This window comes from Peromyscus maniculatus, chromosome X (genome assembly GCF_049852395.1).
Source record: "Peromyscus maniculatus bairdii isolate BWxNUB_F1_BW_parent chromosome X, HU_Pman_BW_mat_3.1, whole genome shotgun sequence".
NCBI classification, from domain to species: domain Eukaryota; kingdom Metazoa; phylum Chordata; class Mammalia; order Rodentia; family Cricetidae; genus Peromyscus; species Peromyscus maniculatus.
In genome coordinates this window covers 74,521,104-74,536,108 of record NC_134875.1, presented here as the reverse complement: position 1 = coordinate 74,536,108, position 15,005 = coordinate 74,521,104, and the positions used below count along the sequence as shown (strand labels likewise).

At 34.9% G+C, this 15,005-nt stretch overlaps 1 protein-coding gene across 4 annotated transcripts in view; it reads left to right on the top strand.

Annotated features, from left to right (window-relative positions):
• Window positions 1-11,211, top strand: part of LOC102912650 (connector enhancer of kinase suppressor of ras 2-like) — a 410,055-nt gene extending 398,844 nt beyond the window's left edge. For 3 of the 4 annotated variants that reach the window (XM_042269132.2, XM_076562981.1, XM_076562978.1), the window contains 2 exons: window positions 2,407-3,361; window positions 5,124-11,211. In XM_042269132.2, coding sequence (XP_042125066.2) covers window positions 2,407-3,361; window positions 5,124-5,488 — 1,320 coding nt within the window. In that variant the 3' untranslated portion in view covers window positions 5,489-11,211. The remainder of the gene's footprint in view (window positions 1-2,406; window positions 3,362-5,123) is intronic. The other variant, XM_042269133.2, reaches the window with a different exon arrangement.
• Window positions 11,212-15,005: the final 3,794 nt, after the last annotated feature.

Genomic DNA, 15,005 nt, shown 5'->3' with positions numbered 1-15,005 from the left:
CAAATGGCCAATACATATTTTAAAATATTCAACATCCTTGGCTATAATGAAAATCCACATTAAAAGAACTTTGAAATTGTATCTTCCCCAAATTAGAGTGGCTATCATCAAGAAACAAAAATAACCACAAATTCTGGTGAGGATATATGTGCATAAAAAGAAATCCTTATTTACTGTTGATGAGAGTGTAAACAAGGAAAGTGTTCTAAAATTGTGTTTAACTTAGTTTTTCTCCCAATATATAGTTTAATATATAACAATTTTATGGAACCACTTATATTGTTTTGGAACCATCATATGGAAGTATTCTTGGAGAAAGCCTGTTCTAATCAAATCACAACAATCTCTTCAAATTATCACTCCCAAAATAATAAAATAAGAAAATTATCAAATACGTGGACTTTTCTCTACTAAAAATAGAATAGTAAGTGCCACAGAGTTAGAAGATTTAAAAAATGAAACTCATACTCAAGCTGATAACACAGCATGTAACTGATAAATGCTAGCTCAAAGTTTTCAACATAATATTGTTACTTTAATGTCATTCTTTCTTTGATTTAATTTATACAAATATTGTATGGGGAAAGTCAGAGAAAAATATAAAGACCAGTAGTCTTCCAAATCAAATGTTAACAATAGTCAGTGAGTGTGATAAATTTTACCATAGCTTGCTTGGATGTGTGCAAGTACATGTCTGTGTGTTTGTTTTTCTTTTCCTTGTTTTTTGTTTTTGTTTTTGTTTTTGTTTTTTTTGTTTTGTTTTGTTTTGTTTTGTTTTGTTTTGTTTTTTAGAATATAATGTGAAGTAGTTGCCAGGCAAGTCAGTTAATGATAACTCCATGAGAATGAGTATGTGGAGGTGATTTAATTCTATTCTATTCAATTCAGTTGTTGGTAGGCCCTGGGTTTCCACCACGATTCTAAATTGTTGGCTTATAAAGCATCTATAAAACTGGAAGGAGACAGTAATGTTGGAACAGGGAAAATGAAAATGCAACAAGCAGTTCAGCCATCCACATTGAACAAATGAGCAGAAATTACTCCAAGCCTTTGGCTAATTTCTAGAGTTTTGAAAGTTGATTTTGACATTTTCTACCAGATCTTTTTCATTGTACTTTTTGGAAGAAATTTTATGAATCTTTATTCTCACTTTTGCTGATATCCTGGGATTTCTTTTGGAGGTTTTCTTGAAAATCTTCAAGAATCGCATAGTGGTGATGGGTGTAAGATCAAAGTACACAGTTTCAGAGTGATTATCATTTGCAAATATGAATGTTCAGTATGTTTATTTTTCATATATATTCATATATTGTGCGGTCAGCAAACATATCAGTAAATGACAGCCATTGAAAATATAGTCTGCTATACTCACACATCCCAAGAGAAGTGACATACTTTGACATGAGGTAGGAGACACATGGGAAACACCAAAATCAGTGATAATGCAGCAAGACAAACAAACTAGCTTGAATAATTCCTATGGATTCTGGAATATAGGAGCTATTCCTAGTTATCCAGTGCCTGTCCTTAAAATGATTGACCCGGCAATAGAGGCCTGGAGACTGAGGCGGTTGGAAGTATGTACTGTAGCTTGGTTGGTTTGCATTTTAAAAGTGTTCTCAAAGATAACTTGTTTATTGTCTCTAAGAACTAGCAACCCTGAGGGGGCAGTCCCTTCAAGATAAGATTTCTAAGCCAGCAAAAATGATTCGTCAAGTACAATCTCTTGCCACACAACCCTAATTATCTGAGTTTGAACCCCAGAACTCAAATTTTAAAAATAGCAGATGTGGTAGCTTTTATCTGCAACCCTAGCTCTCCTGTGGCACACATCCAAGCAGCCAAAACAACAAGAGAGACTGTGCCTTAGAAACAAGATGGAAGGAGAGAAATGAGTTATAGAAAGTTGTCCTCTGTCCATACAACTGCTATGTCACAGGTGTACTTATACTCATACATACACACACAATGTACCTGCACACACATAGGCACACATGCAAGCACATGGACGTACATAGAAAAAATAGAAACAAATATTTTAAATATATTTCTAGGAACCTTTAAGTGAGTCCTACATATTATGAAGTTATAAAAATTATAAATTGTTTTCCAAACTATTGGCCATAGACAATGAATGTTCTTAGAGGGTAACAAAGAGTCTTTGATTAGGTTATTAGGAAATAAACTTGAGAAATACTAGAATAAATTAATCTGTTCCTGAAATAAATAGATCACTTTGGGGGAATCCTTCATATTTCTCAATTTGAAGTAATTAACTTATGTCTATAGTGCCTAAGTTAGTATTATCCTGTCCTTACAATAAAAAATACAATGTGTCAGAAAAAAGAATATTATTCAAAGTGTTGACATAATGAACTGTATCTTTGAACTTGAATTTTCTTTCAGATTGTTTCTGTGAATCCAAACTTCCAATACAGACGTGCTCAAAATATTTCTGATGAATTCATTTATTTCCGTCCTATTAATGCGGAAATTCAGGAAAGGGCCAGAAAACAAAAAGAAGAGAATACAACTTTGGCTGCCCAGCAACCCACCCGTGAAGGTATCCATCAGAGGGACTTGGGGCTTACGAATGAGGAGGTGACAGTTACCACACCCCAACTAACTAAGGAGTTAGAAAGCATTGCTCTTGTAAAACCAAAAACTTCAGGGCTTCTTCGCATAGAGAAAGTACCAATTAAGTCTCCAGGGTTCCCAGAATTTGAACGCTTAGATGTTACAGGAATTGCCAGTCCAGAGGAAAGGGGGAAAGGCACCGCAATACTTGTTGCCGGTGTGCCTGGAAAGGAGGATCTAGATGATACAGAAATTCCAACTTTGCAATTCACTGGGTTTGTACACCTGGAGTCTTTAATAAATGAATCTTCACCATCCTCAGAATACAGTCGCCCAGGAACCCCAAGAAATTTATGGATGGAATCTCCAGAAAATGCAGAGTCCCCAGGAAGTGATGATATGGAAGTAGCAAGAAGCATGTATCCTTTTAGAGAAAGATCCATCTTTCGGCGTTCCTGGGCAGAGCTCTTAGAGGCACCACTAAACAGTGAGGGGCTCCATATTCTCCAAACTAGTCCCAGGGAAGAAAACAGAAATATGGGTTACAACAAACTAACATCAGAAGAAGAGAATCAAGTAACCATCCATCCTGAAGACCAACGTTTCCAAGCTTTGCAAGGCCCTTTCCCCCTGTTGCCCGAGCGCCCTAAGCTCCAGCGGCAGCGCAGTCGGAGCTTACCAAGATACAGTGAAGCCAGAGGCCAATACTTAAATGCACCGGAATTCAAATTAAATGCAGAAGAAACTCACTTCTTCCCACATGACCGTGGTTTACTGACAGAAGGTAAGGTTTTTCTTGCTGTCACTACTCTTGTAAGTTATATATAATTTTTCATATAGGTAGACTGTCACCAGTCAGTTTATCTTTGAGTCCACCTCCTAGATTATCTATCCCTTTCTATATCATAAAACATTTATGGTAGAATTAGTTTCTCTTTCACAACTTCAAGCCTTATATTCATATTCAGTGATTGCAGCTTGATGCTGAGTTGAGTTAATCCAGTCACATACCAATTAATAATCATTGGGAGTGGGTTCTAGAATATACAGACTTTTTAAGACTGCAAGTTAGGAATAAAAATTCACCTTTCTTTTTTAAGAACTTCAACTTAGGAAGAAAAGCATGGGAAAATTACTAGTCCTCACTCATTCAGTTTTAACCCACAAAATAGAAAAATAGTCTGCTAACACACTCATTACCCAATAACTAAGTAGTAGGTAAGAAAAAAGGAATGATGTGACGATGGGCATTGTTAACTAACCCAACAAAGAATTCCTCTTTCGCCTCTTGTATGTGAGGAGTTACTGACAAGAGAGCATGAATCTGCAAATAAACCATTAATATTTTAACCTATAATTGATTAAAAGTAATATTAACGTAACATATCTATAACATTTTAAATCCTAGATTGAAATTTGCTACTAACTATAGAATAACATTTTTCTTTCAGCATTACACCTATATAAGCATATACAAAAATGCTCCTGTGCATACTGGATAGTATTAGGAATCTTCCTGTCTAATTTCTGTTAGAACCCCAATTCTACAACTTCATGAAAAGTATGCCAACTAAAAATATTTTTTAAAAAATAGTATCACCAAACTCCTGAAGATGTTTTCGATGAAAAGTCCGAAGGCTAACACAGAGTTTACCTGGAAACCACAACTTGACTCATTATGTAATATTTCTTTTTCTATAAAATGTTTAGAACTCTAAGAAGTTATTTATCAAAGGAAGAAATTAAAGTCTAACCTAAGGTCAGCTCAGATCACATTATCCTTTGAAATGTAGAGTTGGTTCAACCTTATTCTCAAGTTGAAAATCCTTCTGAAGAGTGCTACAGGATTAGCAACACCACACTGCTGAATCAGTAAAAAGCTTGCCTTACAAGCAAGAGAACTGAGTTTGATTTTGAAAACTCTGGTTGAAAAACAGAGACATAGTAGTGTGTGTGTTTGTTATCCCAGAACTAGAGTTTGCTGGATAGAGACTCTGCCTCAAAAAAATAAAAAAGTGAGCAACTCCTGGTGAACAGCATCCTAGGTTGTTGTATGGGCACCATGTGCACTTGCACACACAAGTACCTGCATGCTTACACACGTACACACACACACAAAACTTCCTGGGTGCTTCCTGTTTTTAATGGTTATCTTTTATCTAATTCCTGTTCCCACTAAATTCTTAGTTGCATTAGTGTCTTATACTATCAAAGAAATAAAATTTCATTCTAAATACCTTTGTTCCTAAAAGGCCTTCAGCCTGTAGCTCCTCCTCTATCATACCCTCACTGTTCATTCTCTTTCTCCACCTTACCTTCCAATAAACCTAAACTTCTGGTTTAGAATCATTTACTCACTTTTTTTCTTTGTCCATCTTTTACACCCAAAAGTGTAATTACTACATAAAAGTTACATATTGTGGTAAGATCACCATGACATTGTGAGGTAAAATTTGGAAATACATCTCTCATTCTTATTTATAGCTTCATCTCAAAACTGAAGCCAATCTGTTAATCACTTATACACTTCTGGCTTTATGTTTTAGAAAACATCAAGAGAAGATACAACATGGAGGGAGCTCAGCAAAGAGCAATTCCATCACATTTTGGAGAATATCCTTCCATCAGGCCAAGATTTGAGAATTCTGCAATTCGAAGAAACATTGGAATTCCTGAGGATAATTATGCGTGTCCCAGAGGCAATGTTAGAATTCCCATGAATAATGTCAATACTATCCCCATGGTTAATGTTGGAGTGCCCATGGATAATCCTCAAGCTCTTAGAGGCAATGCTGGAGTTCCCAGGGGCAGTGAGTTTAGAGTTTACATGGGTAATAGTGGTAGAACTCCCGGACATATGGTATCTTCTCCACTCACTGAGCTCTCAAAGATAGGTGAACACCAGTTATAAAAACTGATAATATACAATGCTGTCCATTGAAGAAACAAACTAAGACACTTAACATCAAAACAGACATGTACAAACTTGACAACTCAAAATACTAAATAGGACATCTAAATTATGAATACACAATACACATAATTAAAAAATGTGTGATAATTATTTATTAGATTAGATAAAACCAGACTATAGCTATCTCGTTTATCCTGTATGCAGTCATCAATTGTATATGATATAATCTAGTGTGTTGTAGATGTGGACTTCTTCATTGAACAAAATATCATGTACTTTTCAAATGACAATTTTTCCTAGTAATTTCAAGTCCTCTTGGATACTTTGATAGACAAATGAAAATGATCTTAGAGGTATTGTCATTTATTTTGATGAGTCTATCTTGATGTCCAAGACATTTATTGAATGAAAGCTAGAATCCAGGAGATTTAACAGAGGATTCTTGAATATAGTACTTCTTTTGAAATATCTTAAAAAGACATCTAGGGAAAAGTTCACTAAAAGTATTTAAATATGTCATTTGGGTTTTTTGACATATACACAGCAAAATTGTAAATATTTATGGAAGCCTTAACAATACAAGGAGACAAATAACTGTAGAACTGTAAATATCATATGTGGTTGTGATGTTAATAATATAAGACAATAATAACAGCACCACAGGATGCCTAAAATATTGCATGTTAAAACAATATTTTTGGTTTGAAGTTAATTTTTTACCTTTCCCAGCCACTCTATTGATTTGCATAAGAAGATTCAGGATAGAAGGTAAAAATTCTTGAAATCCTTTATGAGATGAATGAATATGATGCTCTTCCCAGAAAAATAAAAATAGCATTTCGTTGGCCCAGATGATCAGCCCAGTATTAAAATTACTGAACCCTACTTATATATAAAGTATGGCTTTCTGGAGCATATATTTCACAAATGTTGTAAGATAGATAAAATATTACCAGAAGGTTATGAGATTAACTGACAAATTACTTGGGAAAGTAAACTCATTACTTTGTATTCACACATAATATAAAATTTGTGCTGAGTTTTAGGGCACATGGGCCACAATTCAATTTGTACATTTAAATTTTCAACTTTCCTGAATAATGGTTGCTGTTGTTTTTACAAAGCCAAAGGCAATGTAAACAATAGAATACCACCTAACCCCTTATTATGTGCCTTAACACATAGTGCAAGGGGTGGTAATCTTTGGTATGAAGGCAAACTCTTGCCTTTTTTTGAGATTTCTTTGGCCTCTGAGGAAGGAGGTAAAGAGGCTGGCTAGCCTCCCTCTCTTCAGTCCCCATGGTTCAGCATGTGCTATATGAACCAGGGTTTTGACCTCAGAAAATAGGAAAGGTAGTGAGATTGTTTTCTCCTACTTCTTACCGACACAGAAGATGGGATACCATTTCAGACTTGAGTAACCTGATTTTTACATAGTGTGGCAAAACCACAGAAAGAACAGAAAGATACAGGCTACCATACTTGAGTTACTGCCACTACTTGACTGAAAATAAAAAACCAAACTGACAGATCACCTTGATAACGGACAGCCTACTCTGTATGCTCTCTTATCACATTGACTTTAGGAAACAGATCTACTGCATTCTAATTTTCAAAGGAAACCACCTTGTGAGTGAAAAAAACTAATAAGTACAATAGAAACTGAGAAATAACTTACCAAGAACTAATGTAAACAAGTAGAAAGAATGACAGTAAACAAAATTTGGTTCAATTGTATATAACACTAATATATAATTGAAGGCAGAAAACAGCAACTTCATCATCAACAAAACCCTGCTATGTGAGTGTTATTCCTCATGATCCATATAATTCTGGATATTGTGTTTAGTGGCTTAAAATTTAGATATAAAAATATATGTATAGTGGCCAGTTGCTTCTCTGTAAATTTTTAAGAAATTAAATGGAACTAAGTAAAAATCAAACATGAAGATGGTCTAAGAAGATATTCTCAATCCTGTAATAGAAGTTCTGTATAGCCTTTGTTTTATTTATTCTTCTAAGTATTGTTAGTATTTATTGAACTGAGCAAGGCAAATGTTCAGTAGCACATCATTATTTATTTTCAAAGATTATGCCCTATTGTCTTAGGGTTCTCCATACCAAATTAATTCTCTAAGTCACTCAATAGCATCATAATTCTACAAAAGAGAGAGTAAAGAACATAGGGTTTTTTCATGAGAAAACTTCATAACAAAATTCATGTAGCTGTCAGAAAAGCTTCACTAATTACATATTATATTTCCATCTAATCATTATGTTTTCAACATGTTTTAGAAGTAAAAATCCAAAATATAGCAAAGTGCTTTTAACATATCATAGGTTACAAAGTACATGTGCCTTTTTCAGTAATTATTTCAAGAGCAGAGAGCCTCACTGATATGGAAGACAATTTTATGGAAAATGAGAGGAACTCTAAGAAAACAAAAATGAGAATAAAACTATAGCTTTAAAGTAAATGAAATTCTGCTTTATTATTTGAAAAGAATATTTTTTATTTCTTTCTATTTAGAAACTCATTATTTCATTAGTTAATAAAATGAACCAATAACCCTAGTACTGCCCTCAGATACCCTAATCCCCTGTAAGTGTCCCTCAGTGCATCCTAACTCCACCACATCCTCTACCTTTCTTAGCCCAAGTCCACTTCTCCATATCCTCCATACCTCATCCACACTTGAGCTATTTCCTCACCCCTATACTATTTTGAGTATCTTCGATGCCTTCCTCCTCTCCCCATCTAATTCCACAATGACATTGTCCCCATGTTCACTACACCCTATTTATCATCATGCTTTCCCGCAGCCTATTCCCGATTCATTCCAACTCCCACCATACCCTTACTCTCTCCTGTCTCAAGTCTCCTCCACCTTTGACCTTAAACTCCCCCCCCAGCACTAATCATAAATTCTCCCCACATTTTGACCTTCAGGAACCAGGACATAATAAATATTAAGGTAAATACCATGTATTGAATAAAGATGTTTAATTGATACCTTTGTTGATTTGTAAAAAAAATAAAATCCAAAAGTTGCATTTTTTCCATACTACATTAAAGTATCCAAAATTGTAACATCCATAGTAAAACAGCTAGATAGAAATGATGATGTGAAAATGTAGGGGCTAGAACACCATGTACTCCCCGGACCAGAATTCCTTGATATTTAAAATAAGCTGGCTCATGCTAGCCTTTGAAAGATTATGAAAGCATATACAGCATAGGATTTAAATATTTTTTTAGTTTTAAATTTTAAGTTTTGCATGACTTTGAAAGCACCATTTTTTCTTTTTATTATATTTATTATTTATTAAAAAATCATCCTTTTTTAGGCTCTTTGAGAAAAATAAATGGACATACAATACCAATTTCTTGATCTAAATTGTAAAGTATGTTGATGAAAAATGATAAGATACGCACTTTGTGAATTTACCTAGAGCATATTTTTGCTATTAAAATAATATTTTAAGAGTTTATTTTTTAAAATGACTCACCTTTAGTAGATTTCATTATCTTAAGCAACTGATATTCACCTACAGACCAACTTCTTTATTCTTATACATATATTAGAGTAAGATAAAAAGATCATCTTCAAAATAAAATTCACCATAAAATGCAGTGACATTTATTAATTCTAAATTATGATAAAATATCAACAGTTAATATTACCCAGATACTCAATGTTTTTTGAACATCACCATGATGATATCAGCTAATTTTCCTAATTTCTCAATAAATATACCTAGTTATTCAAAATAAATACACATACATTTGAAGGTTTTAAAGTTATAAAATAATAATTTCCAGAGTTCCTTTCTTAAACCCGAACATTTTAGTATGGGATTCAAAACTAAGAAAACTTTCATAAAGAAGTAGTATCAATTTGGAAACACCCACTATTATTAAAATTCTGTAAAAAACAAATCAGACCACCTCTACACATTATACCCCCCCAGCCTTTACACTCATCAGACATTCCAAGTGTTTCAGTTTGTTCTTAGTACATTCATTATGTTTCAAGTTAGTAACTACATATTTTTCATTTTCTACACCTATCACCAGTGACTAGAGAACAAATCTGTCTAAAATCAGCAAAAGCTGGTATGATGCTCACAGCTTTAATATTTATTGGGAATATAAATTTCCACCTTTTGAAAGTAAAGGAAACAACTGGATTTTATTTTCAAAGTAAAGCAGGACAGTTAAGTACACTAGTATGGTGAAACATTGTCCATTTTACACTGATGCTGTATTTGATTTTGTGAAATGTATAGTGGCATTATTTGCTGGCCATTATTGACTTCTTTCTTGTTCACTAAATATTTATTGTGATATGTTTAAACAAAGTACCATTCAAGGTGATATCGTAATATATATGTGACGTGTGTGAATTGGCCTGTATTGTATCTTTAAATAAACTGTGGTGTAGATTGATGTGATGTTTTTGTTTATTCAGGGGTTGAATTACTGCAGCACTAGAGTATAGAACTCCCGGTGCTTATTCTATAATATTATCTTGTAAAATTAACAACAGGTATTTTAATATCTCACTAATTTAAAATTCAAATAAAAAAATATTACAAAGGGGTTGTATCCATTTAAAAACTAAATTGCTAAATCAATCTTATTTCTGTAGCAGAATTTACCAAACACTTATAAGGACTATGTTCAAAACTAAAAACAAAATGAATTCTGCACCTGTTGAAGTAGCTGTTTCTTCTATTACATAGTCTTTTGTCCAAATATAGCGACATGATCTGGACACTTTCGTTTTTAGATCTTCCTCTGTGTGTGAGACACAGAGAATATCTGTAAAGAAATCTATACAGCAGCAGAAGCAGCACTTTTATTTAACCATCGACAATTTTTTTCTACCACAATGTATTTTTTTCTTAACTACACTGACAAGGTGATTTTATATTTTATTTCAACTCCAATATTACCTAATCTGTACCTATCAAATAAACCTAACCTTATCCCTGAGAGGTTGGTAAACAGGAATATGGAGATTTCAAACATTGACTTTAATGTCTCAATCAGTTGTGAACAGAAAAAAGAGATCTCATCCATTTTAAACATTAAAAAAAACTTGATTTGTTCTAAATATTTTGCCTGTGTGATTTATGTACAAAATTTCCTCAAAATTCATTTCATCTTAATGCATATATAAACTCTTTTGTAATGTGAGCTGCACAAACCTTATTAACTAGACCACCAGAAGTGTTTGATGTTACAGAAATAAAAATATCAATTCACCCCTTCTTACATCTTGAAAACTAAATTTCAACTCTTGGATAATGGTGTTTTGCCTCAGTATTTTCAATTTTGTATTTGTATCTTGTTGAGACTTGTACTCTAAATTATGTAATCTATAAGTGTCAGCTGTTTCTCTTTCTTCTCAAGTAAATTGTGATACTAATTGTGATTGATGTCATATTCTTATACTATATTTCTGCCAATTACCTTGTTAATATTTTGTGTCTGGCAAAATTTATTGATGGTTAATGCCATTGTGTTGTCCTCACTATTTTCCAATACATAACAATGATGTGTAAGGTGCATTGCAAAAATGTTTAAATTTGCTCTTTTTTCTAGTACGTGAATCTGCTGGAAAATAAATATTTGACACAATAGTGAAAGTAATATATTTCTTCCTGAATTGAAATTGTCTTTTGCTTTAAATACTTCATATGTAAGTTCATATTTCAATAAATGGTGTCATCTGCATTCAAATATTATATTGTCTATTTTTATTTCTTTTAAAAACATTTCCTATAGAAACATGCCTAAAACAGACCTTTTTACTATTATTATTTTATTTTATTTTACAATATAATTTAATTCTACATATCAGCCACGGATTCCCTTGTTCTCCCCCCTCCCCTTCCCCCCAGCCCACCCCCCATTCCCATCTCCTCCAGAGCAAAGCCTCCCCCGAGGACTGAGATCAACCTGGTAGACTCAGTCCAGGCAGGTCCAGTCCCCTCCTCCCAGGCTGAGCCAAGCATCCCTGCATAGGTCCCAGGTTTCAAACAGCCAACTCATGCACTGAACACAGGACCCAGTACCACTGCCTAGTTGCCTCCCAAACAGATCAAGCCAATCAACAGTCTCACATATTCAGAGGGCCTGATCCAGTTGGGGGCCCCTCAGCCATTGGTTCATAGTTCATGTGTTTCCATTCGTTTGGCTATTTGTCCCTGTGCTTTATCCAACCTTGGTCTCAACAATTCTCACTCATATAAACCCTCCTCTTTCTCGCCAATTGGACTCCCGGAGCTCCACCTGGGGCCTGACCATGGATCTCTGCATCCAGTTCCCTCAGTCATTGGATGGGGTTTCTAGCACGACAATTAGGGTGTTTGGCCATCCTATCACCAGAGTATGTCAGTTCGGGCTGTCTCTCGACCATTGCCAGCAGTCTATTGTGGGGGTTTCTTTGTGGATTTCTGTGGGCCTCTCTAGCTCTTTGCTTCTTCCTATTCTCATGTGGTCTTCATTTAAAAAAAAAAAAAAACAGGAAAAAAAACCTGGGCATTGTGGTACACTCCTTTAATTCCAGCATTTGGGAGGGAGAATCAGGAGGATCTCTGAATTTGAGGCCAGCCTGGTCTACACAGTGAGTTCTAAGCCAGCCAGGACTACATAGTAAGATCCTATCTTAAAAGAATAGTTAGAAGCAAACAGAAAAAATTAATAAAGACAAGAAAATATGAATACAGTTATTTGAAAGCTTGAGAACTTACTACATACCCCACAAAACAGAGAAAATTAAAACATTGACAAGTAAATTTGATGGAGTACTTTAAACCTTGAGTAACATATTGTTCAATCTATTCATATATACATATATATATATATATATATATATATATATATATATATATATATATATGAAACACAAGCTTCTATCATACCCAGGATTTCAGCTATAACTTTTTTATAGTTCTTTCTTCTCTGTTCACCAACTTTAAAATAATCCTATTGAGGTCCTTGTTTTGGGAGACTTCAAGCACATCAGAGATGCCACTGTGATTAACAATAACTGTAAAATTGCACTGGTGACTTCTACTTAATAGATGTTTAGAAAATATTTATATGCGAATTTATATATATATATATATATATGTGTGTGTGTGTGTGTGTGTGTGTGTGTGTGTGTGTGTGTGTCAAACACTTCAGTTTATTTCAAACAAAATATGATGTTGAAACAATGATGACAAATAAGGCAAAAATCAAACTACTTTCTAATTTTAGTCTAACAGTGTAATAGTTATATTTTTGCAATTTATAAAATTTGTCATTTATGTGGGATAAAATCATTCCAAGCACCCAACGAATGAACATCAGTGTCCTATAATAATGTTTCATTGAGGAAAAAATTACTTCAGCATTGAGTAGGGAGGTCTGTGACATACATTCATTTTAATGAATATACAATTAAGCAATAATCATGTAGCATGTACTACACAAAATAAGTATTGGGTGATATACTGGTAAAAAAAAAAACTAGTTGGCGCTTTAAAAAGTCACAGAAATAAACATACATTGTGTCATTTATATAAAATTCAAAACCATATAAGATTAACAGCAGGGCAAACACAACTCAGAATGATAATTCCTGGAGGGAAAAAGGACACATGGAACTTCCATAGCAAGTGACACTTTATCTCTTATACTCTGGCAGGTGCACAATTTAGTATGTTTTATGTCTTATATACAAGTTTATGGACTTCTGTGTTATGAAATGCTTCTTTTAAAAAGACTGAAAATATGAAAGATGTTAAATATGAACACTACCATGTATGCATAACAATAAAATTTGTATGAAAAGTACACACAGAAAACACCCCACTCTCCCAGTGCCCCACACCATCAGTGTTAACCTGAAGGCTAAAATGCTAGCATGGAGATGCAGAGTTAGCTGTGCCAGCAGGAACTCTGAGAGCGTCTGTGAGTGCTCCAAGTCAGGCAGGAGCAGACCTGCTAGCCATCTGCTTCCTCCTCTGCCCTGTTCATCTGTACTTAGATTTTTCTTTGTCTTTGGACTTCTTTGGACTTCTGCTTCGGTCTCTCCTTCTACTCCTTTCCCTTTCATAAGGATCTGTCTGGTACTATTATGTAGTTTTAATGAATATGATGCAGTTGATCTGTTGCTCTGTTGATGGGCCTTTGAGTTGTTTGTTAGTTTCTGCTATCTAAGCAATACCACTGTGAACAGCTTCATCTGGGCCTGGCACTATCTGGCTATATGGTTTGAGTTTTCAATGCATTTATAATTGTAGTTGCTTAATTTACCTGGTATGTGGATTTGTATGGGAACAGGGGGAGCCACCAGAGTATCAGTCCACATGCAGCTTGGAGCGGGTGTTGCTTCAGTGTTGTGCATATTCTTGACCACCAATAGAAGAGGTTTAGTTACGTAAGAGGCTAGCATCCTGATAGGGAGATGGCTCCGTTGGTAGTGTTTGCTTCACAGGCGTAAGACTGAGTTCAGATCCTCAGGACCACATAAACAGGCTGACAGTGCATGCTTAGAGCCCAGCACTGGGAGGCAGGAACAGGTGAAGCTCTAGGGTTAATGAGAAACCTTGTCTCAAGAACTATGCTTGAGGAAGACACCCGACTTTGACCTCTCACAAAATTGTGCATGCACGTAAACACAGAGATGAATAAACAGAGCTATCCTGTATAGACAACTGTAAGTATTGCTTTGCACAGATGATTCTTTGTTGTTTTGGTTTGGTTTTGGGTTTTGTTTTGTTTTGTTTTGTTTTTGAGACAGGGTTTCTTTGTGTTGTTTTGGAGCCTGTCCTGGAACTTGCTCTGTAGACCAGGCTGGCCTCGAACTCACAGAGATCTGCCTGCCTCTGCCTCCCAAGTGCTGGGATTAAAGGCGTGTGCCACCACTGCCCAGCTCACAGATGATTCTAAAATGTGGTCTGGAAAAATGAGGAAAAGACAAGCTGGGAACAGTGTGAAGTCACCTACTGACAACTGCGACTTAATTTAATAGCTCTGGAATATTGAAATGGTAACAATGTATGCACCAAACATTTCAAGAAAAAAATATCCTTTATTGCAAAAAAAAATAAATAAAAACTAGTTGGAAATTTTTCTGTGTCACACCTGACCCGCAGTTGGTACAAATTTCTCACCTACAGTCGTGCAGCCTTTTATAAAAATAATTATACAGAGGCTTAATATTAATTATAACTGCTTGGCCACTTGCTCAGGCTTATTACTGACTAGCTCTTACTCTTAAATTAGGCCATAATTCTTATCTATGTTTAGCTATGTGGCTTGGTATATTTTTTCAGTTCTGCCTTCACATTTTGCTTCCTCTGTGTCTGACTGGCGACTCCTGACTCTGCTCTTCCTCTTCCCAGAATTCTCATCTGCTTGCCCTGCCTATACTTCCTGCCTGGCTACTGGCCAATCAGTATTTTATTAAACCAGTGTACAACAGCATTATCCCACAGCCTTTCCCCTTTTCTG